Below are 25,679 nucleotides of genomic sequence, written 5' to 3'. Positions count from 1 at the left end.
TGCCCGGGGTGCCGGTCCGGCCTCGCCCCGCCGGTGTCCGCCGTGCCCCCGGAGCGCCCCTCACGGGCCGTGCCCCCGGTGTGGGGCGGCGGAGGAAGAGCTCGGCCCCGCGGTGCCCAGCGGGGAACGCTCTGCTGTTCTCTCCGTGCTTCGGTCAGCCGCGGGAGCAGCCGCTCTTTTAGTGGCACAGTACCCAGCGAAAGACTTGTCTCACTCGAATTTGGACGCGAGGAGAAATCCTGTGTACTCGGGCCCTGTTTCCTACAGGTGTATTGTCTGACCTTATCACTGGGGTGATCTTCTCCCGGCAAGATGTTAAACTGCTTTCTGAAATGAGATCTGCTGCTTTGGGTGATATTAATCTGGATTACAGAAGCTTTGCGTTGTACTAAGCTGTGAACCACAATAGGTTTATTTTCCGAGGTAATGGGGATATGCCAAATCACATTATGCTTCTGTTTAATCCCCTACTTTGACCCCATGTGAGATTTCAACACTCAGTTCATTTACTTGAAAAACTCACTTAGGTTTTGATACCCAGGTGGACTAATTAATTGTAGTGGTAGAAAATACAGAATGCAAAACAGAGGTGACTGTTGAGCTTAACATTTCAGTATGTTGTAGAGTAGAAAATTCTGACTAGGTATATGCTAATTTGCCGTGCAATACTATGGTATTTTCAGGAAGCTATTTAAAAAAAATGTTGAATTGGAAAACCATCAAGACTTGCAATCAAAATATCAGAGATTTATCTGCAAGTAGAAACACAAGGAACATCCTTTATTGCATTTAGCAAAGAGTTGGAGTATCACACGTTCCTTTGTAATACTTTATGTGTGCTGCTATGGCAGGTTTTTTTAATGCAAATATTTGTCTGAGGAACTTTTGTAAACGTGAAAAAGATTTTAAGTGCCTTGGAATGCAGTGTTTCATCTTGGTAATTATAAGCATAAATTCAATTTTCCTTTTTTTAAAAACAATTGCTCTGGAGTCATTTGTTCTCAGTGACAAGAGAAATCTAAAGCATCTAAAAGAGAAATAAAAGCATCTAAAGCAATTTCTGAGCAATGGAGAAGTAGCATTACTTGTTGAAACATTCTTAATAGCTGTGACCAAGGTTGATAGAGTGACAGTCTTATTGTTAGCTTTAATGGAATTGTAGTGTGGTGTTCATCAGAATTCCAGGGGGACGTACATTCCTTTGAGATGTGCTTTTAGGAAGCCACAGAACATCTTGTGATGTGGCATCTTCCTGCCTGCTCTCTCTATTTCTGCATATGGTGTTTATCAAGGCTTTTAAATGTCCATTCTCTTCTGTCTTTGCAGACAGTTACTTAGACCTGTGAAAACTGCCTCTCTTAGAGAGATGCTCAGCCTTGTCTGAGATACAATATGGTTATTGTATAACCTGGTATTTTTCATTGTTTTACTTGTATGGAAGAATAACTGCAGAACTCTGCTTGATTTAGATTAAACTGAGCACTCGAGGGAAAGATGTACTAGGAATTCACTATTTTACCTGCTTGCCATTTTTCTCACGTGCTTGAGCTGAGGTGCTGTGTTTGCTCATTTCAGGGCTGCCTCTGAATCACAGTCCAGAAAGAAGAAACAGGTTGATTTAAGCTGAACATTTGTCTCTAAGGTTAAGAACAAAGCCATGCCAGTGCTTTCTGAAGACTCAGGTAACTAATCTGCATGTTTTCAACAGAACAGTGACTGAAATCTTAGTATATGTGTTTCACACAGGAAATCAGTTCAAACTGGCAAGTTGTTCTAGAACACAGGGTAATTAACATGAAGGGGAAACTTAAAAGGTAATGTTTTTTAAAAAATATATATTGCTTTGGTAGCTTTTGCCTTAGCATGATAGTTGTTATATCTTAAACTGTGTTTTCCACTTATGAGGGGAGCATTGCAAAATGAGTGGTAGATAAACACAGGTCTCTGCAAACTTATCCCCAACATGGTACCCAAGTAAGTGTAGTAGCTGTTGAGTCTGCAGTAGAAGGTCCCATGAGAAATGCTGTGTACAATGTTTTTGTTCTGTCCTGAATCTGAATTTAGGATTGCATGAAACGTTGGCCCTTTTGACATCTCAGCTAAGACCTGATTCAAATCATAAAGAGGAAATGGGATTCCTTAGGGATGTCTTCAGTGAAAGGAGTCTCAGCTACCTAATGAAGGTAAAAGTTTATTTAAGTATGTGCATTTCCTTACAGTTTACTTATTCTCTGTATTTATCAACTTATTCTCTTGATTTATCAACCATTTACTTTGCCAAAGCTGCTTTTTTTTTAAGAATTCTATACCAACCAAAGTATGTGTGTTTAAGCACAAACATTAAGAACATTTGACAATTAACATATTTTGTTCAGGAAAAAAACATCTCTGCTTTGATTGCTAAAATGAAGATACAGTGCCCTGTAACTAAAAAGTAGTCTGAGGTGGCTGCATTTTTTTTTCCTTACACTGCTAAAGTCTTAACAGATTTTCTGGCTGCCTGAAACTGTCACAAGTAAAAAGAAAACTAGAAGACTCCTAAACAAAAAAAGTAACCCCAGGAGAGATTATTTTCCTGACACATCTCAGAAAAATTGTATTCCTTAAACAGAAAAATATTCTAGTGTGGGTATATTTAGAAAGTTTTGAATCTCTCTGTAGCAATATCTCTGAATAATCTTTTTCAGATTCATGAAAAACTCCGTCATTATGAAAGACAGAGTCCAACTCCTGTTTTACATAGTGCAGCAGGATTAGTTGAAGATGTAAGTCAAAATTTCTGTCTCCTGCTTTTCCTCTTATTTAAGCCTGCTTTTCTAATATATCAGAGCTTTGCAATTGGATCTTGTTTGGTGGACTCCTTTAACTTTGGGGCTGTAAATTTTTATTTTGAAGGTAATAGAAGAGTTGCAGACTGCACCAGTGAACAACGAAGAAAAAGAGCTACTTCAGCTGTTGTCAACACCTCATCTCAGGGTAAAAAAACACACTGGGGACTTTAACAAAATCCCTTTGCACAATTGCAATGGAACATTTTGTAGCAGAAGAGCTTCATTGAAGCACCCCTAAGAGAAAGGAAAAACCTCTTGCAAACTGTAGTTCTGTTCCACTGTGATCTCCTGCAAAGGGAATTGAGAAGACACAGTATCAGCCTTTCCTGCATAATGCATCAGGCTGTCTTCCCTCTGTCCCCTCCTTCATGTTTTCTGAGGGAGGACAATAGAAAAGGAAACCTTTTTGCTTCTCATAGTCCACTCAGGTTTTTTTTAGGCCGAGCTTTGTTGATGCCTGGATTTATAATAAAATATCAACATATACCAATATATAGTTTACATGATGGCTAATGTGATTGTTGAATCTTTTTTGGGGGTTTTGTGGTGAGGGTAGAAAGGGGGAGATTTAAGTTTGCTGTAATATTGGAAACATGAGAACTGGGAGCTGTAATATTGCTACATTACATTACTATTTTTTATTTCCTTTATGCAGGCCATGCTTGTAGTACATGACACTGTAGCACAGAAGAACTTTGATCCAGTCCTTCCACCTCTACCTGATAACTTTGATGATGATTTTGATGAGGAATCAGTGAAAATTGTTCGGCTAGTGAAAAATAAAGAACCCTTGGTACATATTAGATAATCCATACCTAGTCTTAAAGCCCTATAGTGCAAAAGTGTTATTGTGAGTATAAAAGAGACACTTGAAGATGCTGTCAAATAACCAGCAAAAACTAGGAGAGTGTTCTGAAGCCAGTAAGGTAACATAAAAAGAAAACTTTGGTAAATACACCTTCACAATTTTGCATTGGGTTGCTTTATGTTTATAATACCAGTTAACACAGGGAACACTGTCTCTGAGGAAATTGTATATGTTGAAGTGATTATGCTTATTATATGTATTAATTGTTTTCATGGTGTAGCTAACATTCAGTGACTTAAAATATTCATTTGCATTAAAGTCAGTGGCATGTGGTAAGAGTATGTTTTGATACCTGTATGTGAACATTATATTGTCAAGGTACAAATGGAAATGGATGAATTGATTCCCTAAGAAAAAACAATTGTGTTGGGGAATAAATATGCTTTTTGTATATGACAGTAGTAGAAGAGAGCAGTGACTTAATTCCTGCTAAAAGTCTGATTAAAGCTTTATATTGCCAGCAGAGCTTGGAGGAGAAAAAAAAAGGTCTAATTACTTGACTTCTTTTTCACTTTTATATGTAAAAGTGCTGCCTGTATTGTATAAAGATTAGAAGACAAAGTTTGTTGTAACAAATCCTGTTTTGCACATTTGAGTGACTTGATGACCACAATAATGTAGGTAGTGTAAGCACTCAGCAAAGTCCACAGAAAGGAAGGGGTGTGTACCTTCCCATAATGGGCAGGCAAAAGTTGAATAACGGTGAAAACTGTCAAGGAGAAAGAGAAAATCAATTGAAAAATTAATTCCAGTTTAAAAGATGAGGTAGTGTACATGTTATTTCACTGCTTGCTGTATTCTAAGCACATTTCTTATGGTTTCCTGTTTTATTTCAGGGAGCCACCATCAGAAGAGATGAGCACACAGGAGCTGTGGTTGTGGCAAGGATCATGAGAGGTGGTGCAGCTGATCGCAGTGGTATGAGCAGTGGTAAATTTCTGAAGGAAAGGGGATTTTTAAATTGCATTTGTAAACTTCTGAAGTTTCCTAAGCGTGCACTTGGCGTTTCTGTGTTTCATCAGTAACCTATTAATCTAATTACATGGGGTTTTTTTCTGAAATGGCCACTAGGAAAAAAATGCTAACAAAGATAGAAGGAGTATGTTCGAGCTTTAGAAGAAGGAAAGAATGTTTTTTACTTTTAATCTTGGTTTATTCAGGTTTATGTGTTGTTTTCTGTGTGCTTTACTGAGAAATTCTTTTATGTTGGTTAACAGTAGCTATATATAAGACAAGTACAACATTTCTTACTGAACTGGATAAGCAAACCTAAAACTTGCAGAGTCTCTTCCTGGCTTGTTAAAAAAAATGAGTCTAGCATTCTTTCTAGTGTTGATCTGTCGTGTCATTCCTGCCTTTACAGTCAGCAGTGTGGTTCCTGACTTTACAAGATTTGATCATCCTCATGAAACTATTCCAATTTTATATTCTTAATGCTGATCAAAATAGAGGCAGTGGTTTTCCAGAGCATCTTCCCACATGTTGTTTATCTGCATGCTGGTCTCCTTTTAAGACTGTGCTGCATGGAAAAAAAAAATGCCATGTGGAATAAGGGCAGGAGACTTGGAGGCACATTGCCAACAAAGGCAACAGTATCAAACCTATCAAGCTGGATGAGGGAGGACAGAAGGTACATGCTAATGACTTAGGCTGGACATCAGTGGTAGACCTATTTTAATTTATTTACCATCTTTTCAGGTCTTGTCCATGTTGGAGATGAACTAAGAGAAGTCAATGGTATTACTGTGCTTCACAAACGACCGGAAGAAATAAGTCAGATTTTGGTCTGCACTGATTTTCATTTCAAGATCTTTTCTGTTGGGTGATCTATTAATTACAATAGATGATAAAATTTAACCATGAGCTTAAAATATAGAGCTAAAAGATGCAATCCCTGCTTGTCTTTGCATTAAGAGTTTTTCTTCTCCCAGTGGATTAGTCCTCTCCTTTTGACTTCAGAAACTTCTGCGAACTGGATCGGTACCAAGTAAGATACAAATATAAAGTTAACATGTTGCTCTGTCAAGAACGTCCCTTTAGTGCTTTGTTTATGACAAGCAAATTGCAAATTATAAGTACATTCCTGTTTGTCTGTGTTTCCTTTTTAGTCTGTGCAGAATAGGAGGCTTCTCTGGGACACAGTTCATCTTTTCCAAAATAAGGCATCTAAAATAGATCAGATAAACCTATTCTAGATTTCTGATGCATCCAGAAGTGCTTTTTAATTTACTGTAACTAATAGTTGACATTTACTAGCAAAGATTTCTAGAATGAAAGTAGATGTTTATTTTGTTGATGTTTAGTCTGCAAAAACTTAAGTTAATCTCATACTAAAAGCCACAGAAATATTTAACACCCTGTGAACTCTAGTCCAGAAATTAATGCAGTTGCTAAAAGCAAATGAAGGAATTTTAAGGCAGATCTTAATATGTTCTGACCAAGTAGTTACTGTGGATGTCTCCATGGATAAGACACTGTTGTGGAAGATTCATGGAACATCATGATTGTCTCTGTAATGAAGATAAAATAGTGGATTGGCTTGGTTCTTAGAAGAAGAGACAGCTGCTAGCTCCTTAACTGGAGCTTGAATAGTCTGCATTGTATCCTTGTCCTGCTTTCAAAAGTAAAAATCATTTCTCTGTTTCTCAGGCTCAGTCTCAGGGGTCAATAACATTAAAAATAATTCCAGCCATCAAAGAAGAAGATCGTCTGAAAGACAGCAAGGTACTGAAATGCTGCAGCACACATTGTCCTATTGATACATTCTGGCATCTCTGTAACTGCAACATTCCTGCTGTGTCAGTGAGAAGTGTCACAGACACAGAATTGAACTACAAAGACAGTGGAGTGGTTTCTTGTGCAGTGCTCTTTTATTGAATAGAACTACTTGCATGAGTTTTCTCCTCTTCATCATCTTGGCACATGTTCTTTCATAGCATTTCTGAAATCTAGTGTCTTCTTTTTTTGTTCATGTAGCTAAAATTGGTGTTCCTGCTAGTCTTCTCTTACCATCCCAGCTGCAGTCTGTCCATGATCTCTGGGCATTTTGCCATTCCCTTGAGTCAGATTAGCTCTATCTACTGACAGAGCTGCATTCATCATGTGACCCCCTTTTAGCCCACTGCAAACTTCAACACACATCTCAAAGTGCTTTATCTGAAGCACTTGATCCACCTGATCATCTCCTTGATAGATAATCCCTGTTCAGCTGGTCCCTTACAAGATTCCTCTGTCAGCCTCTTTCTGCTTCCCTGCTCTTGGTTGCCAGATTTTTCCTTGAAGCCCACAGGTCACTTTTTAAAGTGATGTGTTAAGTAGTGTTAAGATACAAACCCAAAGGTGAATAGTAGGTTTTGATGTATTAAAGGAACATTTTAGGGACAGTCTTCATAACTGGGCAACTTGACTGTAAATCCATTTTTATTTTCTCCCCCCTTTTTTTTTTCCCCCATTACTCTATTACATTTTCTGCTTGATGTAGACTGTGATGTGTGTTTCTTGGGGCTTTGATCTTTTGAGTGTCATATTCCACAGTGCCAACATATAATGACTGTGTATGTCACCCTTTTTTATTCCTTAAAGTTAAAAATGTCTTTATTACATGTGTGTGCCTGAAAGTTAAGTTTATTTTTCTGCATAAGTGGTTAAGTCATAATACAGCTGCAGCTTGCTACGTTTCCATATTTCTGGGTGCTCAAAGGAGAGATGAAGTGTATATGTAGTGTTAGCACTGGGGAAAGCCTTTTGAAGGCAGTTTGAAATTCCAAACAGGACCAGAAATGATGTGTTACTTTCTTTTAAAGGTATTTATGAGGGCACTTTTCTGCTATAACCCCAAAGAAGACAAAGCCATCCCTTGCCAGGAGGCTGGGCTGCCCTTTAAGAGGCGACACGTCCTAGAAGTTGTGAGCCAAGATGATCCCACATGGTGGCAAGCCAAGCGTGTTGGAGATACCAACCTCAGGGCAGGCTTGATCCCCTCCAAGCAGTTCCAAGAAAGGTTTGGCAGCAAAGATGAGAGATTTATTAGATTTATTTTTTTTCACGCATCGATTTTTATGCCTTTTTTTTTTTTTTCTTTTTGACAGAAAATGAAGGGCAGGGTCATGCCAGGATGAATACAGATGCTTAGAGAAAAGCACTAAAAAGCTCTATTCTCTTACTATATAATAAACTTCCTAGTTTGCTTTGGATAGTTTGCTGTGGACTTAAAACTTTGTAGCATGAGAACAGAAACACTTGCTAAACAAACATGAAATGAGATGTGGAATATCAGCCTCTTAACCCTCTTGCCTTATGGAGAGACTATTTCACAGCCTTGTACATCCACAGTATGAGGGAAAATGTTGATTTATTGTAACTATTTTGAATTTATGCATGTAGTAATAGTAAAAAATGTATGTGATCTCTCTTCTGGCTCCTCAGGGAGTATTTAGCTTGGACTGGGATACCTTCTAGAGCTTGAAGCTTCTCTGCTTTCACAGCAAGACGTGTATCTTCTCAAGCAAAAATACCCCTCAGTTCTTGTCTTTACAGCACAGAAGTCTGATATTTAAGTCCCATATTTAAGAAGGAATCTGATTTAAGCCAATGGTCTCACTGTGTGATTCTTACTGCAAATCACTGGATGTGTCTTCTTTGAATTGTAGGTGTTACAGAAGTGGGGTGTCTAAGAACTAAAACAGGTCTGATTCTATTCTGAGCTCCACAATTTCCCTGAGGTTTCTAGCAGAGGACTTGGCTCTGCTATATGAAAGCTCACAGTTTTAAAGAAAGCCCTTTAAATTGTTGAATCAGAGACATTTTAAATTTTAAAGGGAAAGCTCTGTTTTATTCTTTATTTTCAGTGCTAGGTGTATAACATGCTATAAATCCTCCATAATTCTGAGCTGACACATCTAAAATACAATTATTTTCTATTCAGACGACTGACTTACAGAAGAACAATAGGCACTCTGCAGAATGCCAGAACTCTGAAGAAACCATTATGTGAGTCTGTTCTGTTCTTTCAGTAATGTTTTGGTACTTAGTATTCTTTTGCTTGAAGCTTTTTCAAATTAGTTTCCATTACACTTAGTGTTAGGAAGCCTGTAATGAGGATTAAGCATTTTCTCAGATGTTCCCAAGACAGTTAAACTGATAACTGCTTAGAATACTAAATTGCAGCCCAGAAATCTTTAATCAGTTGATAAAGGTATATTACTTGAGTTGTTTGGGTTTTTTTAAGATAGAAAAGCCTGTTAAGCAATCAGACCAGAAGACACTTCCTTTCCATTCTCTCTAATTTTGCTCAATTATTTGTCTGTCTTTTAATATCATTCCAACTCTGCCTTTCATGCTAACTGCAGATGATCAGTCCTCTGACAAAGGTAGGTCCTCTCCTGCATCCAAAGTGTTTTCTAAAACACCTGCTACACCCTTAAACAAAGGGAAAAGTAGATGTATTGTTCCTAGGACAGTTTCTTTATAAATTATTATTTAAACTAATTTAATTCAGATTGATGACTTAAGTAATGATAACTTCCAAACTTGCTCTTGATTCAAGAGAAAAGATTTGTGTCTTCTGATACACTTTCTGTAGGTTTCTGAGTGAGCTTGAAAGAGTTAAATACAGTCTTTGTATCTGGCATGTTGAAAAAATAAAGAAATATTGGGGTTCAGCATTCTAGGGCACCTCTATCAATCCAAAGTGATTTGTCTTCATTGTTCATTTGGACTGTTTTCTGTGTTATTTTCATTATGAGCAACTGTGATGGGCTCATGCAGTTTATATGTCACTGTGCCTTTCCAAATATCAGGTATTTCATGTTCAACTCTGCATGCTGCAGTTTTTTTCACATTGCACGTGCTTCTTGAGATTCATATTCCTGGTATCCCCCTCTGTGCCCTACCCCCAACCTCCTTGCTTTTCAATTTACAGAGGACTGTGACTGTGAAGGATATTTCAATGGACAGTACATAGGTGAGAAACCAAAATCCCTTTCCCCTTCCCTAACACCCTCACCCCCCTCCCTGAAATAAAAACAAAACAAAACAAAAAAAAATCCACCCAAAAAACCCACCTCCTTATTAAAAAGTGAAAATTTGCCTAGGCTGACTTTTAACCCCCAAAATTACCACAAAGTAACATCTAATCAATTCATAATATATTATATTAATATATGTAATATATATAGATTATACAATTTATAATATATGAAATATTATATATAAATATAGAATGTATATTAATATATAGTAATTAATTATTAATAAATATATGCTATATGGTATATTATATATTTACATAATATATGTATTATACATATATAATATATATAATATATAATGTATTACATATTAACAAATAATATATTTTAATAAATGTTAATTATATATATTTATATATAAATGTAGTACATAAATACAAATAAAAAATATATAAATAAAATATAATAATATTATGTATTATATATTAATGGTTTGACATTAAAATGTTAATTTCCCATACATTCATAAACTAGATTATCTCTGTGAAGAGGCACAGTTGGACTTTGGCATAACCAACTGAATATGAGGGGAGTTTTATTATAGATTGGGTGCTTGGTTTTCTACATCATATGCCAACTTCTCATCTATAATATTAGCATATATGCACTGATTTGATTATTAAAAAAAAAATTTGGTGGGAATAACTTGCATTCCAAGACAGTAACTTGGAGCTTGAAAGTGTCTGAAAATCTCTTTTTTTCTCCTGCCCAGCTGGGTTACGCAGGAGCTTTCGACTGAGTCGGAAGGAGAAGGAGAACAATGTGAATGAAGGAAAGCAGGCAGAGCAGGCAGAGGGAGCAGAGTTCCTGACATATGAAGAAGTCACAAAGTATCAGCAGCAGCCTGGTGAACAGCAGAGGCTGGTGGTTTTGATTGGTAAGATACAACTGGTGCAAAATTCTTCGCCTTTCTCCTTTCTTCCCTTATCACCTGCACTGCAAGAGGCTTTTTTTAGGTGTTTTGTTTGGGGTTTTTTGTGGTTCCTGGTGGGGTTTTTAAAAGGTTTTTTCTGGTTTTGGTCAGAAGTTGCTCTTTTATTTTAAATTACATTAAAAAATCAACCAGCCAACCACAAAAAAGCAATCAAACTCACCAAATCCTCCTAAAAATAATGATGCAGGACTATTTCTCATTTTTCTGATTCACTTTCCATTGATTCTCACTCAAACATGTATACTTGAGCTATTGGAACAATTGATGAAGAGGTAAATGTTAGAATTACCTAACAAGATTTTGCATGCACCTTTAATTCAGTAGGCTTGTCAGCTTTGTGATAAGGAAGTTTCCCAGGATGGCCTAGAAATCAAGGGGATCCCATAGAACTTAAGTGCTAAGATTACAGATTTTCTGACTTGGTGTCTGCCAAATGTTTGTCCCACAGCTGCTCAAGGAATTCAGTTTGTTCCTGGTGATGTTCTTCAAAGTAGAATCTGATGGAGCAGGTCATGAGGTCTCTCATGTACAGGTTTCTTCAGGCACGTTCCTGAATCATCTTATTTGTGTGAAGCTGATCTATTTATTTTCTGCAGCATTCCATGCCACACAGAAATCAATCAATCAATCCATTTTATTTTATTAGGTTGCTTGGGGGCCAAATTAAGTGAGCTCAAGCAGAAGGTTGTGTCAGAGAACCCACAGGAGTATGGGGTTGCAGTTCCACGTGAGTAAAATTTACTAACTTCTCTGTGTTTATTTATTCCTTAAATGCTGTCTAATAAATATAGTGCCAGCTGCACTGATGAATGATAATTTCTGTTCTGACTGTTGGTTACATGCATGTTTTAGGAGGAGTTAAAATTATTTTTCTCATTGTTAATATACTGTGTTTGCCCTTAATAGGTGAATAAATCATTATGTAACTTTACACGTGTGCATTTTGGAATTCTACCAGATCAGTGTTTTTGGTTTTTTTTTTTTAATTGTGTTTTCCCAAGTGAACAGATTGCATTTTCTCAGTGTCTGTTAAAAGAATGAAAAACTGAATACAGGAAGTAAAAAATAGACTGTGACTCACAGAAAGAACTGGTGTGAAAAACTAGTATGTTAAGAAAACATTGTTTGCAAAGGCTGATATGTCTCCCATGTCTTGCTTCCATTCTCTTCTAGATACAACCAGGTCAAAGAAAAGTCATGAGAAGGAGGGAGTAGAATACAATTTTGTCTCCAAGCAATCATTCGAGACAGATGTGCAGCAAAACAAGTGAGTTAATTTTAAAACACTGGTACAACTGACTATTTAAAAATATACCTCGTTCAGTCTTGCATGATGTGAACACCAAAATGGGATGTCAGGTTGGAGCAGCTGTGTTAGAAGGGTTCTGCTTTCCAAGTCAAAAGCTCTTGATTCCATCTGGACTGTCAGAGCAAACTCAAAGATTTAGTAAGAAGCAAATCAGGAATAACACAAGACCAGGAGGAGGATCCTAAGTTCAAATTTAAACCTGCATATCATAAATGTTGTGATTGGTCAGATTTTAATCTAGTGAGAGTAACAGATGCTTAGTTGGGCCTACTGATTCTGCATTTAGTGTGATGGGTAGCAAGTTTTATTCACAAGCCTGCTTTAAAGTGTATCAGAGAGTGAATCTGTGGCTACAAAGGACTTCTTGGGAGATTGTGTTTCCTCAGATTTTTGACGAGTCCTCCAAAAGATGGAAGGATTGCAGTCCCATTTCCTGACTAGCTTTATTCTATTTTCTGTGAAAAACATCTTTTCTTCTTCTTCTTCCCCCCTATTTTGTCAGTAGTGCTGATTAGCTGTTAGTGACATGGGAAGAAGACTATTGCTACAAAGCAACCAGAAGGAAAAAAAAAAGAAAAAGAAATCCTTTCCTGATTTTCTGCCTTTGTCCTCCTCATTTGACTACTGTGACTTCAGCAAACAGCTGTCAAATGTTCTAAGTTAAATATTCTTTGGAGATGGTATTTAAAAATGTATTGACTTTTTAGATTTGTGGAACACGGAGAATACAAAGAAAATTTCTATGGTACAAGCCTGGAGGCAATCAGGTCTGTGATGGCCAAGAAGAAGGTTTGTTTGGTGGATGTGGTACCTGAAGTAAGTTCTGCATCTTATTTTAAAGAATGCAAATATTGTTTATTATGCTACCAGCCTAAGTCACTGGTGTTGTTCACCAGTTGTGGCTGCTTACCCTCCAAAGAACAATGAACTTGTGTCTCCTGGCCTGACCTCCAGCTCTAAGCAGTGCAGTGGTGACAGTTCCTGGATGTCTTGTTAACACAGCCTGGATGTCACTTTAGTGGCTCTCACTGAGACTTTTCCCTTGCTGTAGGGGTGATGTGCATCACTGCCCTCACCTGCTCAAGTCCTACACAGAATACTTGGAGCACAGTTGTTTTTTTCACTCTAGTTTCTCTTGCCTCTGAAGCATGTTACTGATCATTCTAAGCAGTGCCAGTAGACCTGGTCTTAATTCCTCCATGCTGTGAGTTAATCTTTGAAATTTTGATTCAGATCTTGTAACTGGGTTAGGAGAAGACTTGTAACACTACCTCAGATGAATTCCAGGTTTAAAATTTCCAGTGTTTGACCACTTAAGCAAAGCAAAGCATAACTTGCCCAGGAAGTCAATTTTTTTTTCTACTTTCCCCAGTATTTTTTGCCAGGTCCTTTCTCCTTGGTATCACAGTGCATAGTAAGGCAGGTGTGCAGTTAAGGCCGTGCTCCAAATACTCTTGTACTCCAGCCAGGACACTGATATGAACCTTTCTTTTGAAGACCAAAAGATTACTGAGGTCAAATGTATAGCACACAGGACTTCACACCACAGGGTGTCAGTGTGCACTAGTGAAACTATTGAAACCAGTTTGAGTAGATCATTGACATAGAAGAGAAGTCTGATAACAAAAAAATATCTGTTCACAGGCAGTAAAGCATTTGAGGACTCCTGAGTTTAAGCCTTATGTCATCTTTGTGAAGCCTCTTATTTCAGAAAAGAAAAAACATGTCCTAAAATCTCCCATGTCAGAAGAAATCTCAGCCCCCCTGGTAAGTATTCTAACTTTTAATCTTCTTCTTAGACATGAAAGAAGTATTTGGGCTAGCACTTCTATGACATGAAAGAGCTCCTCTTCCATGACTGCAAGAGTCAGACTGGGGCCCTAAGAAGGTCTTGTGCACATATTGCCTTTCAGCTGGAACTTCAGAATGTGATTTTTGACTCTTTATGTACTCAAGTTTTAAAGTATAGCATGAAGCCACGTGCTGCTCTTCCATGTGGACCTGTGTAGTCATCAAGGCTGCAGGAGGGGAAGTTGCTACTGAACTCAGATAAACTGATAATCATTTTACATTCCTGATGAGCAGCCCCATCAAATGGTAACAGTAGTCACTCCAAAGTGACACCCACTCTGGTGTTAATTGGGTACACACAAAATGCAGTATGTGCATGTCTGACAAGGATCAGCTGCAAACTGGTGATGGGTAAATCTGAACAGATTTTACAATATTGCTTTGGGTAACCTGAACTTGAATTTATACACTACAGAACTTTAGCTCACTTGGTAAGTTTTTGTGTAAGCCCTCAAAACTACTGAACTTGGGGGCAGTGGATCCAGCACTCCTTTTCAGCTTTTGAGGAGTGTGATTTCCAGGTCTTAGGGTTAGGCAGCAATTCTAAATGCAGTGTCACCATCTTATGCCCCTCCTGTAACATGTTTTTCTTCCCCACTCCATAAGACCTCTTGCATTTTTTGAAACAGCTCCTTAATCTCAGTTGCAGTACCTTACATACCTTTTCCTAATGGCTTTTGTTTCATTGTCTTTCAAAGTAGTGACTTGTGTGTGCTAATATACTTTAAAATGCTAATAATTAAAAAGACATGCTGTAAATTTCATACCATCATCTTGTGTTGACCAGCAGGATGAAGAACAGCAGGAAATTCTGAATTCAGCAGCATTCATTGAAGAGCAGTATGGCCATTTAATTGACACTGTACTGGTGAAAGAAGATCTCCAGAGTGCATGTAATCAGCTGAAAACTGTGTTAGAGAAGCTAAACAAGGATTCATTTTGGGTGCCAGTCAACTGGGTGAGGTCATAGCTTGCTATCTTGATTAAGGGAAAGATTGTATAAAAATGTCTTGTAAATGAGTGAATTAGAAAAGGGAAATATGTCAAATTCACTTCAAAACTGCTGGTCTGTCTAAAAGGCAATATGTAAAGACTGTATGAGGAAAAACTAACAAAGTTAAAAGCTGACACTGCCTCCCTGAATCAAAATTTTGAATAGCAGCTGTCATTTAAAAGTGAATACTCAGACTAAACAGGTCAGTCCAATCTTTTACTGATCTTTAGGCTGTAAATAGTGTATTTTGTACAGTGAGGTTTCACAGAGGGTCCCACACTTCTAAAGCATTTTAGTGCTGAGACACTGACCAGGTGGAATTTTTGTCCTTTGGCCACAACTCTAGCCACAAAATCAGAATAAGGTGGTCTTTGGGAACAAGCTGCTTCTTCTGCCCTCTTTCCCAGTCTCTTCCTACTGACACAGGACAAATGTTAAACCACCCACGAGTGCACGTGTATGATGAGCCAGCTGATAAAACAGACACTTTTTTTAGTCTATGTGAAAGTAACTGCAGGTGGTTCTAAAATACAACATTTAAGCAGCCTGTTTTCTACAAGACATCTTTGGAAGTGCTACCTGATGGGATACAACCTTGACACCAGGGTAGCAAATCCTAAAAGGAGGAGGCTGAAGGACAAAGTAGCTGAGCTACAGGTGGAAATCATCACCCCTGCAGCATTTATGGCTGCCTTTGCTCCAAATCTGGCAAAGGCTTCCAGAGCATCTCATTGGCCTGAAGAAATCTTTACTGTTAGAGGACCTTGTATATATATTTCAGGAGACTTGAATATACAATATTAATAGATAGGTCTCAATAAGAAAATGCAGAGATGATTCTGGAAGTACCTGTGCTCTGTAATTATTTGGGGGGTGGAGGGAGAGTATTGTACAGGTGCATGTTAGCTGTAACTAGTTCCTGGGTTTGCTTGCCTGCTGTGCTCTAATATTTCCTGTGTACTGTGCTCTTTAAACAAGACCTTTTGGTGCACCAGTCTTGTTCCTTGCATCTTGACAGTATGGTGTTATTCTTGTTCCATGACATTTCAGCAGAACTAAACAATGCATATTAAAAGCACATTTCTTACATACCAGTGTCACTGAATCTACATCACCTCTAGCTCAGAAAGTTGTATAGAACAGCTACACATATCCATCTTCTCCAAGTGTATGCCATGTAATATTTAAATAAGTGTAATATTTTAAAAACTGTTTCAGTAACAGCATTTCAAATTATGAAGTGAGCAGATTAATCTTACCCTAGATCCATATTGCAGGTTACAAGCAGGTTTTTATGGTCTGCAAGGCATAAACATGTTCAGAAGATACGGATTTAACTTAAAGAAAACTAAGGGTCAGAATTTATTTAAAGCAAGGTTGCCATCTTAACATCTTAAAATCTTTTGAATGACTAGCAGTAAATAAAGCTGTATGTTTGTTTTATGATCAAACATAGCCTAATAGTAGGAACTATATGCATTAAGAGAAGCAAGGCAAGTTACATACAAGGTCCACCTTAAGTTACAATAACTAAAAACTTAAAATACCAAGGTACAATGCCAAGACAGGGGTAAAAAGATAAATTCATAATGGGATTGGCAACAGAAAATCTTCCATAGCCAGCACATTTTCTATTAAATTTAGTTGGAGCCCTGCAGTTGCTGAGTGAGGGCAGGAATGTGAGTTTGCAGAGAACCACACTGGCTGTAAAAAGGACCCCCAGTGTGAGCCAGTGCAAAAGGATGGCTCCATTTCACCCCTGATCCCAGGTACAAAGTGTTCAAGAGCAGCATAGGGTAACTAATTATGTACTGTATGAACAGTGCACTGCACAGGAAGTGGGGGGTTTTCCTGCCAGATGTTAATAGATACACATCTTCATGACAACCCTAAAATTAAGTAGTAAGTCAGCTCACTGTCTGGGGACAGGCAGCAATTCTGACTTTTTCAAATCAGGAAACTATTTCCACTGCTGAGGGTAACTCCTGACTGTTAACTACATTTAAGGGAACTTGGGTGCCTAAAATGGGTGCCTAAAACTCCCATGCCATGCCAGGGAAGAGAAGTTTTTCAGTATTCCAAACTGGAATACTACCTTATTTCTGCTAAGGCAGGAATTCCAGAAAAAGTCCACGTTGACTGCCATACAGCAAGAGCACAACACTCTAAGCAGCACTATCATTGAATATTGAAAAAATCTCAAAGAGTTACCAGAAAAATATCTGCAGATAGCAGTTGTGCATCAGGGAAGGAGAAATTGGATTTTGTGAGTGAACACAAATGTATTTTGCTACCCAGTTTGTGTTTTGGATCTGCACAGCTGGTGGCAGGTCAAACATGGCACAGATTAGTGCTTGGAACCCCCCCACCGCCCCCTTTTTTTTTTTTCAGGTCCCCTCCATTCAGGCAGAACAGCCACCTGTAGGTTTAAGTAAGTGGACAGTATGTACCACATGAACTTTTATGGTGCTGTGCTGAAGATTCCTTTAGCTGGACTCCCCGTTTCTCTGTGCTTTTATCCCAAAGACTTGGGGTCTGCAGGATCTTTCTGACTAGTTCCTCAAAGGCATGTTGCACTCCATCCTGTGTCTTGGCACTGGTCTCTGGTGGAGGGGGGGAAAAAATATTTTACCTTATTTGCAGGGAGTATATTTCCACTTTGTAAAAAAGTTATTTTGGGACCAGCGAGCTGATGTGATTTTTTTTTTTTAATGAGCCAATCTCCTCTCCATTATCTCTTAAAGGTACACTTAAGCTGAACAGGGTAAACAGAAATGCATCCTGCTGGTTTCAAGAGAATATAAAATTCATGCCTATTTAGTATATGCAGTAAATTGTTTCAGAGAAAAGTGCTTCTGGTTGCAGTCAAGGCAGAGCATCCAAAAAGTTGGAGCCTACATCCATCCATATGAACTAATGCAGCAAAAGGAACCCCCATAAATAGGTGCTAAAAAAAAAGGCAGATCAACCCATCAACCTGAAATACAATTGTACACTTCATTTATGCTTAGCAATCCCAAAATAAACATAGAATAGAGAAGGTTTTGTCACAGAGGTGCATACCTATAAAAAGCAAGGAGCGTTTCTTAGCAAACTGGAGTCCTTCTTTCCTCTCTACTTCACGATCAGGCTGCAGAGACAAATGAAGAACATGGCTAAAATAAGCTACACTTGCCCCTTTTAGGAAGTACCTGGAAAAGCAGCACTGCAGAAGCGAGGTTTTGTTGAAAAGAAAAAAAAAATGCCTGCAATGTGTAGTAATCAAGTAGATTTTCCCACTCTACAGACAGCTTATTGCCAGGCCAGCTGTTACAGGGTCAAATTGAACAGTAGCAACATCAAATCAGGATCTCTTTGAGTTGGAAGAGACCATCCATGTCCAGCTCCTGGCCCTGCACAGGACAGCTCCAGGAATCACACCATGTGCCACATCAGTAGGACATGACAGTGTTGCTATGCTCTGAATCAACCAGGAGCAAGATACATCTCCAGAAAGGAGATTTCAGCAGGCAAGTAGCCAAAAAGGTGTATCAAAGGTTCTGAAACTGGGCAATTTGGAAGGGGGCAGAAGAGAACCTAATTCAGGATAGCCACACTGAAAACCTCTTGTAAAGCAAGAGTGAAGCATCTCACTATACAACAGGCATCTAAATATGTCAAAACACCCCAGAAACAAAACAGCAACCAGTGCACCTCACAGTCACATTGAAATCTTTAACAATACCTGCTTGTAAAATGGTGTCATAAGTGGAGCCTGCCCAGCTCAGTTACAGAGCATATTACCTCCTCACACAACAGGAGATGTGTCACTTACTGCATTTTATCTCCCATTTATACCCTGTCAGGAGTAAGCAATCTGGGGAATAATGTAAAAGGATGCGTTCCTAAACTGACCTTATCAGTTTTATTGCCAACCAACATCTTCACAGTGTTGCTTTTGGAGGTGTAGATTTCCAGCTCCTTCAGCCAGCTTTCTAGTCCTGTGAAAGTGTCTTTTCTTGTAACATCGTACACTGATAACAGAGGAAAAGATGTTTAACAGCTGTAGAGCCTTGAACAGTGTTCACCTAGAACTTAATCCACACTACCTAACTACTGAAAAAAAACCAGTATTAGGGAATTACAGCAAGAAACATCAACCATATCCTCTTCCCACACCCTTGCTGTGCTCACCCCAAGTCACTATGGATTACAGAACACAAGCACCTCAGTGAGTGAAAATCAAACTTACCAACTGAAATCTTCTACCTGTTGGTAGTTCTGCACTGGGCCAGGCAGAATATTTTAAAATAGGTGTTTTGCCACCTCATTTCTTGTGTAACTACATGCACGTGCTGCTGCTAAAAACATGGACTGAGTACAAAGCAACTTTAGGGCACTGGTAACTTTTTAACTGCATTCATGGAAACGACTGAGGTTTAAAAAGCTGAATTACAGTCAGAATATTTTGTACAGCAAGGTGTTCAGCCTTCACAAACCCTGAAATCAGGAGTCCTTTTGTTTTCTAATTGCTGTTGTCACACAGAAAGGGCCTGGCCATCCATTACCTGTGTACAAACCTCAAGTCAGCATAATCAAATCAATAGTTTCTGGGGGGAAAAAAAAGTAAAAACCTCATGGGGAAGAGAACACAACACAACCCCCAATTTGCCTTATTACCAGAAAACCACTGAAGTAATAACTACAAAGCTAATAATTCATCCACTTAACAGTGTGACATCTCTGCTTTTTTAATTTAAAATATTTGGAAGCAGCACTTCTTCCTGCCAGCAGTTTTGCATTCTCAGTGTTTGAACTAATGAGCAGTAAAAATGTTGTAAAAAACATATAAGCATTCCTCTGATTCTCTCAGATAACCTCCTTTTGTAAGGGCATGCACATTTAGGAGTAAACAAAGACCACAATTTTTGTAATCATGTTTTTTTCTTCCACGTGCTTCATACCTAAAACAACCCCTTGAGCTCCTCGGTAATAACTGGGAGTCAGTGTCCTAAAGCGTTCCTGTCCTGCTGTGTCCTACAGTGGGGATGGGAGGGAAGAAACCAAACACACAAAATCAAATATATTTATAACAAAAAAAGTATTTTAAACTACACAAGATGAGCAAATTTAAAATTTTCCTGACCAGTAAGGATACATGGAACCGTAAGAGGTGAGAATGAGCAAATGTCAGGAAACGTTGGCAGCAGCAACAGAAAATGGTTAAGGAGGGGTAGAAAAGCACAGAGAGGATTTGATTGAAGGTTAAAGCAACAAGCAGACACCTGAAACATGAGTGAGACAGTAAGAAAGTCAAAAGGACTCTAGAGAAATTCATAAAAGGCAAGCAGCCATGCAGTTGGGCTTGATGAGTTAAAAACCAGCTGAACTGAATGAGGGGAGGAGTAAACTGGTTTTCCAGTGAGAGACACTGCAGGAAAGGAGACACAGTAATTCCAAATATCTCCCTTTGCTCCTCCACACCACAGGGAAGAAGAATCCAGTTAGAAAGAACTACTTCAAGACTGCTGTGAATCTAAGCAGATAAGAAATTTAAAATCAGTAGTTTCACTTAATCATTACTGCACTATGTCACACTTACTCTCTTGAATAAGTGAGCTACTAAGTGCAATATGAAGCTCAAAAAAACCCTCAGAACAAACAATAAGGAGGGGGGAAAAAATCACACAAATATGATTTTTTAAAAAAAAAATTTTTTACTTTTAGGTACAGTTTACAATTGATAGACTAACACCTATATTGCAATTTATTTATTTTTTGTTTAAAAAAAAAACCCACTAAAGTTGGCGATATATTTACTTAATTCAAATTATTGCTGCTAAAGAGATTATAATCTTAGGCACCTGCACACACACATGGACACTAAAGCAGAAGCCTCTTTTTTATTTCAACACACTGTTTATGCATTAAAGTTTTTATTTAACACTGTACAACTGGAACTGGCGTGTCACTGTCCCCCTCCCAGCCCAAAGCACGTTTGTGCTCTGTTTCCAACTGTCTCAATTTCTTAATTAATAATGGGGTTTTCTTTCTCAAATACCTGTGGCCAGACACATAAAATCTCTCCTTTCTAGGGCTCTTTCATTCCACTTAGAAGAATAAATGTGGTGCTTTATATTATAAATAATCCAGACCACACAGCTGCAGTTTGATTTCACAGTTTGCAGATGCTGGAAATACAGCATCAGGAAGTTAGGGACAAATGCTCAAGTCTTGCAGTAAATCTGAACCAACTTTTAAATAGTTCAAGACCAAGTATACTTTTTTGCATGATTTTAACCAAAATAAAGCCTCTGGACTGTTTTTGGTGTAGTATACACAGAATAGCTGCACAACCCCTACAGGAAATCACCCAGAACATCACTTTTCTGCAGTTTACTCATCTTGCATCCTAGGTGTGCTTCTGGGTCATACAGGCATAGAACCCTCCCATCTTCAGCAGTTTAACACTTCACAGAGCCTTTGAGAGACCCAGTTCTGTAACTGCAGGAAAGAGCAGCCAAAGTCTCTACTAGAATTCAAACAAGTCCCAAACCTTGACCAATGAAACCTTTAGAAATGTTTTGAAAGGACATTGTCTGCAACTACTGCTGTAAGATCATGAGAGATGTTCTTCGTGCATTGCATCATAAATATAAAATCTCGACATGCAGAAGACTTGAGCAAGGGAGGAGAAGGAAGAAAGGGGGGGGAGAAAAACACAGAAAGCAGCTTTGCACATCTGTCGAGAACAAACCTATCCCTATCCGTCTGGAAGAAGACCTACCCATATGGCAAGCTGTACTGCATGGCCGTCCACCACCATCTTCTTCACTCTAAAATCGACACCTGAGACGTAAGAAGGGAAGGTTTGTTAGAAGGAGCTGTCTCAGCCGCCTCCCGCGTTCACACGATCCCGGCTCCCCAACCCTTCCTCTCGCCAGTGGCACCGCAACAGGAACGTCCCCGGCACCGCAACAGGATCGTCCCTGGCACCCCAACAGGAACGTCCCTGGCACCCCAACAAGAAGGTCCCCGGCACCCCAACAGGATCGTCCCCGGCACCCCAACAGGAACGTCCCTGGCACCCCAACAAGAAGGTCCCCGGTACCCCAACAGGAGCGTCCCCGGCACCCCAACAGGATCGTCCCTGGCACCCCAACAAGAAGGTCCCCGGTACCCCAACAAGAAGGTCCCCGGCACCCCAACAGGAGCGTCCCCAGCTCGCGGCCGGGCGGACTCCGCACTCACCGATGGTGGGTTTCAGGCTCGGTTCAAACGCGCCGTCCGTGAACCTTCGCAGGAGGCTGCGGGGGGGAAAGAAACCGCGAGTTCAGCTCAGCCCGGCTCGGCTCAGCCCGGCTCAGCCCAGCCCGGCTCAGCTCAACGCAGCTCAGCCCAGCCCGGCTCAGCCCGGCTCGGCTCAACTCAGCCCAGCTTCAGCTCAGCCCGGCTCAGCCCAGCCCGACTCAGCTCAGCCCGGCTCAGCTCAGCCCGACTCAGCTCAGCCCGGCTCAGCTCAGCCCGGCTCAGCTCAGCCCGGCTCAGCCCAGCCCGGCTCAGCTCAGCCCCGCTCGGTGCCGCACGCGGGATCCCCTCGCGAACCGCGGGGGCAGCACCTGGACTTGCCCACGGCGCTGTCTCCGACCAGCAGCAGCTTCAGGGTGAGGCCTGCGGGGTCCATCCCCAGCACCGCACGGGGCCGGGTTCAGGTCGGGCTCGGAGCCGCCGCCGTCGGGCGCCCTCAGGGCCCCTCGCGCCGTCCCGGCCCCGGCGGCCGCGGCCCCGCCCCTGAGGCGGCGGTTGGTGCCGGGCGGGGCGGGAGCGGGCCCGGCTGGAGCCTCTGCGCCAAGGGGCCTCCGGCTGGCGGCGGAGGAGGCTCGGCCATGGCCGAGTACCAGATCTCGGTGGAGGAGCTGAACGACCTCCTGGCCAACGGCAGCGGCTGCTACAGCCTCCCCAGCGCGCACAGCAACGAGGTGGTGCCGCGCATCCACGTGGGGAACGCGTGAGTGCGCCGGGCCGGGGCCCGGGCGGGCGGCTCGGCAGGGGCGAGGCCGGGCCCGTGTCGGGCGGCCCGAGCGCCGGGTCCTGCGGGCGGGGCCGGGCCGAGATGGGCCGGGAAGGGCGCTTTGAGCCGGGGCCGGTTCCAGGCTGCGGGGTGGAATCCGCTGGATCTCTGCGGGGCCTTCCGCGGCCTGACCCGGGCCGTGCAGCCGCGGGTCGCCAGCCCAGGCAGCCTCAGTCCTCCTGTCCGGTCCAGCCTGTCCGCTGTCTGAGGCTCCTCCTGGTGACTGACACAGCAAGCGTTAGGACAGCTCATAAATGGCATCTGCTACAGCGTTCGGCACCCTGTTGAATTCCCAAATTCCATTTGGTAAAAGTGTCCTGGTTATGAATGCCCAATCTTAGTTTTCCTGTCTGCTTTAATGTGTGTGAGTAACCTGTTCTTTGTTCTTAATGTGCTAGAACTGCAGCTGTGTTGTAAGGAGTATGGAAGGCCTTCTCCCAAAATTAATGTTAAATTTAGTTACTGTAAGGGAAGTGTTGGTGAGGAAACAATTTTGCATGAACATAACAGTGTAAAATAAAATATGTTAATATGCTGGCATTTTTGCCATTAAAGACTTGGTCTATTTGGTTATAATCCCATATGGCATTGGTTTATAGCTTCATGTACCCTTAATTGCTGATGAATAGTTCTCCAAGACTTGTGTTTTGTGCCTGGTAAAATAATTCCTCTCTGTCCAAAAGAAACACCCCTTACTAGTGTTACTCATGGGATGAGGAGCTCTAAATCTTCCATGTTGAGAATGGACAAGATTCTGTGATTTTTTTTCAGGAACCAGATGAAGCTGATGTTAGCATCTCTCTGCTATTTGGAGAAGCTAGCATTTCAACATTGAACATGATGCAGCTGGAATGAAATGTTAAGGATGAGAGAGATCCAAGGACTGTTTGGAAAGGGAGAAACAAATGGCATACAAATACAGTCTTTTTCACCTCTAGCTGTGTAAGAAAATAATCTATAAAATCTGCAAAAATCATTCACTGGGAATGAGTTTGCCTCCAGGGGGGGCAGTCTGTGTTGCCAGATTCTTCCAGGATTGAAGTTCCTGTTGATCCTGACCACTATCAGAAATATGCTGATCTGTATAATATTAATTCAACCATGTACTCCCCCTAGTAAGTGTAGAAACCTCCAGCTGAATTAGCACTTTTTGGTTTGGCCTTGCACTGTAGGATTTTTGTGTTGCAAGCAGAATTCCCCAGACACTGGTACTTGTACCATGGCACAGATGATGTCCTGCCAGATGGAAAATCTGTCAACGTTTGTTTGGGTAATGAAGTCTTACAAATATTTGGCTCGTTGCCGTAGTTGCTTGGCGCAGACAGCAGAAAATGTAGAAGCTTCACTCATGAATCAGGATTCCTCTGCTTACACTGAAATTTAAGGGGTGAAGAGTCATCAGGAGCAAAGGAACGCTCAAGATGTTCGTAGCCTTGAATTACATGAAAATTGTGAGTGAATGCACTCAGAGATTCGTGTAGCTATAAACCAACTAATTTGGGTATTTATTTTAAAATTTTAGAATACCTACACGTCCAGCTAAAAGCTTTAGTTGGGTGCATTGCCATCTCACAGAAACTTGTCCAAAATAATACTGCATAAAGGCTTGTCTGGAGTTCAGCTTAGTATTAAGACTCCTTGTATTTGCAGTTTATGACTTGAGCTGTAGGGAGATTTTCTAGAATATTTCTGTTTCTGCCTCCAGTAGACACATATTGAAAGCTGCTTTTATAAACAGTAAAGGTATATATGTCTGTCTAGCCTACCTCTTCTCACAAAGTGTGTAGGAACTGAGTTATCTTTCAGCCAAAGCCTTCTGTCACATTCTGCTGATGTTGACCAGTGGGCTTAGATTTTACTGGGAGACTCCATAGTGTGATAAAACATATGTGTTGTTTTTTTGTCCTAGGAAAGTGAGGCAAATGTTGTGACTGACATATGGAAATAACCAAATTCAAAATGAAAAGTAATAGGTTTATGACAAAAAGAAGTCAGTGGTCTCATATTATTTAGTGGTTGTCTCCTCTTACTATAGGTTGCATTCCAGGGCACAAGTAGAGATTTGTGCATGGTCAGCTGTGTTACTGAGCAGATGGATTGTTTGCCATTGTACAACCTGGAGCTTTTATCACAGCTTATGGCATTAATTGGACCTAATTAATTGCCATCACCAACCCTGAAAGGCATGATTATTATGTAGCATTCTGCTCAATTGTTCACTAACAGGGTAGGTCACTCTTTTAACCACCTATAAATGGAAGCTGGTGGTCTTGCTACAATTATTTGGAAAACCTGAGGAGTTAGAAAGGGCTTAGCTGACCTAAAAGAAAGCATCTTAAACATCACTCATCTAGATTCTTGTACATTCAGATATTGATTTCAGCTAAGCCACTAAACATTGTAATATTTTTGATGAAAACACTGAGTGTCAAAGACAACTATATCACCATGTTACTGGCCTTTGGATAACCTTGCTAGATCTTTGCAGGACTTCAAAGGTGTTGAGTAGCACAGGGGCACGGGACTACCCTGACCTTTGAACGTGCAGTAACATTTACTCACAGTTACTTTCTGTCTTCCTGTGGCCTGAGAGGAGCTAGTGCTGTTTCACAGTGCTTAAAACTGCCCCCTAAAATGTCATTTTGTCTGGACTGTCTGCCAGTGCAGCAAGTACTGCTTACCAAGTTCTGCAATGCTGGTAGCTGAGAATAGAGGCCTTTTATAACTGGGTTTTAAATTATCTTATGTGAGTGGATTTTAAATTACCTTATGTGAGTGGATTCTAAATTATCTTATGTGAGTGGATTCTAAAT

General features: G+C 40.4%; 3 protein-coding genes across 15 annotated transcripts in view; 2 read left to right on the top strand and 1 right to left on the bottom strand.

Moving 5' to 3' along the window:
* The window catches only part of MPP3 (membrane palmitoylated protein 3), a 17,132-nt gene extending 1,227 nt beyond the window's left edge, over window positions 1–15,905 (top strand). For 2 of the 7 annotated variants that reach the window (XM_027664802.1, XM_027664801.1), the window contains exons 2-19: window positions 1,576–1,682; window positions 2,065–2,183; window positions 2,688–2,765; window positions 2,896–2,976; window positions 3,487–3,624; window positions 4,536–4,629; window positions 5,398–5,483; window positions 6,349–6,423; window positions 7,503–7,699; window positions 8,624–8,688; window positions 9,048–9,068; window positions 9,620–9,661; window positions 10,441–10,605; window positions 11,309–11,389; window positions 11,836–11,929; window positions 12,679–12,787; window positions 13,616–13,738; window positions 14,610–15,905. In XM_027664802.1, coding sequence (XP_027520603.1) covers window positions 1,658–1,682; window positions 2,065–2,183; window positions 2,688–2,765; window positions 2,896–2,976; window positions 3,487–3,624; window positions 4,536–4,629; window positions 5,398–5,483; window positions 6,349–6,423; window positions 7,503–7,699; window positions 8,624–8,688; window positions 9,048–9,068; window positions 9,620–9,661; window positions 10,441–10,605; window positions 11,309–11,389; window positions 11,836–11,929; window positions 12,679–12,787; window positions 13,616–13,738; window positions 14,610–14,792 — 1,776 coding nt within the window. In that variant the 5' untranslated portion in view covers window positions 1,576–1,657 and the 3' untranslated portion in view covers window positions 14,793–15,905. Of the gene's footprint in view, window positions 1–267; window positions 424–1,575; window positions 1,683–2,064; window positions 2,184–2,687; window positions 2,766–2,895; window positions 2,977–3,486; window positions 3,625–4,535; window positions 4,630–5,397; window positions 5,484–6,348; window positions 6,424–7,502; window positions 7,700–8,623; window positions 8,689–9,047; window positions 9,069–9,619; window positions 9,662–10,440; window positions 10,606–11,308; window positions 11,390–11,835; window positions 11,930–12,678; window positions 12,788–13,615; window positions 13,739–14,609 lie in introns of all 7 variants that reach the window. The other 5 variants (XM_027664803.1, XM_027664804.1, XM_027664806.1 and 2 more) reach the window with 5 other exon arrangements.
* Window positions 15,906–16,133: 228 nt separating this feature from the next.
* LOC113957379 (ras-related protein Rab-18-B-like) lies at window positions 16,134–22,640 on the bottom strand. Of its 2 annotated transcripts, none has more exons than XM_027664813.1 (7): window positions 22,415–22,640; window positions 22,047–22,102; window positions 21,583–21,644; window positions 19,760–19,832; window positions 18,711–18,829; window positions 17,880–17,946; window positions 16,134–17,419 (listed from the first exon to the last, which is right to left on the bottom strand). In XM_027664813.1, the coding sequence occupies exons 1-7, from the start codon at window positions 22,477–22,479 to the stop codon at window positions 17,244–17,246; spliced, it is 618 nt and encodes a 205-aa protein (XP_027520614.1). In that variant the 5' UTR covers window positions 22,480–22,640; the 3' UTR covers window positions 16,134–17,243. The 2 variants fall into 2 exon arrangements, with proteins under 2 accessions (XP_027520614.1, XP_027520615.1); XM_027664814.1 differs by having other exon boundaries at window positions 18,711–18,796.
* DUSP3 (dual specificity phosphatase 3) overlaps window positions 22,442–25,679 on the top strand; it is a 7,073-nt gene continuing 3,835 nt past the window's right edge. Inside the window, exons 1-2 of one of the 6 annotated variants that reach the window (XM_027664820.1) lie at window positions 22,442–22,459; window positions 23,638–23,808. In XM_027664820.1, coding sequence (XP_027520621.1) covers window positions 23,723–23,808 — 86 coding nt within the window. In that variant the 5' untranslated portion in view covers window positions 22,442–22,459; window positions 23,638–23,722. Of the gene's footprint in view, window positions 22,460–22,620; window positions 22,804–22,945; window positions 23,173–23,637; window positions 23,809–25,679 lie in introns of those variants that run through there. The other 5 variants (XM_027664818.1, XM_027664816.1, XM_027664819.1 and 2 more) reach the window with 5 other exon arrangements.

The sequence above is a fragment of the Corapipo altera genome, unplaced genomic scaffold (assembly GCF_003945725.1).
Source record: "Corapipo altera isolate COAL_440 unplaced genomic scaffold, ASM394572v1 142, whole genome shotgun sequence".
In the NCBI taxonomy this organism is placed as follows: domain Eukaryota; kingdom Metazoa; phylum Chordata; class Aves; order Passeriformes; family Pipridae; genus Corapipo; species Corapipo altera.
This window is presented reverse-complemented; position numbering and strand designations above follow the sequence as displayed.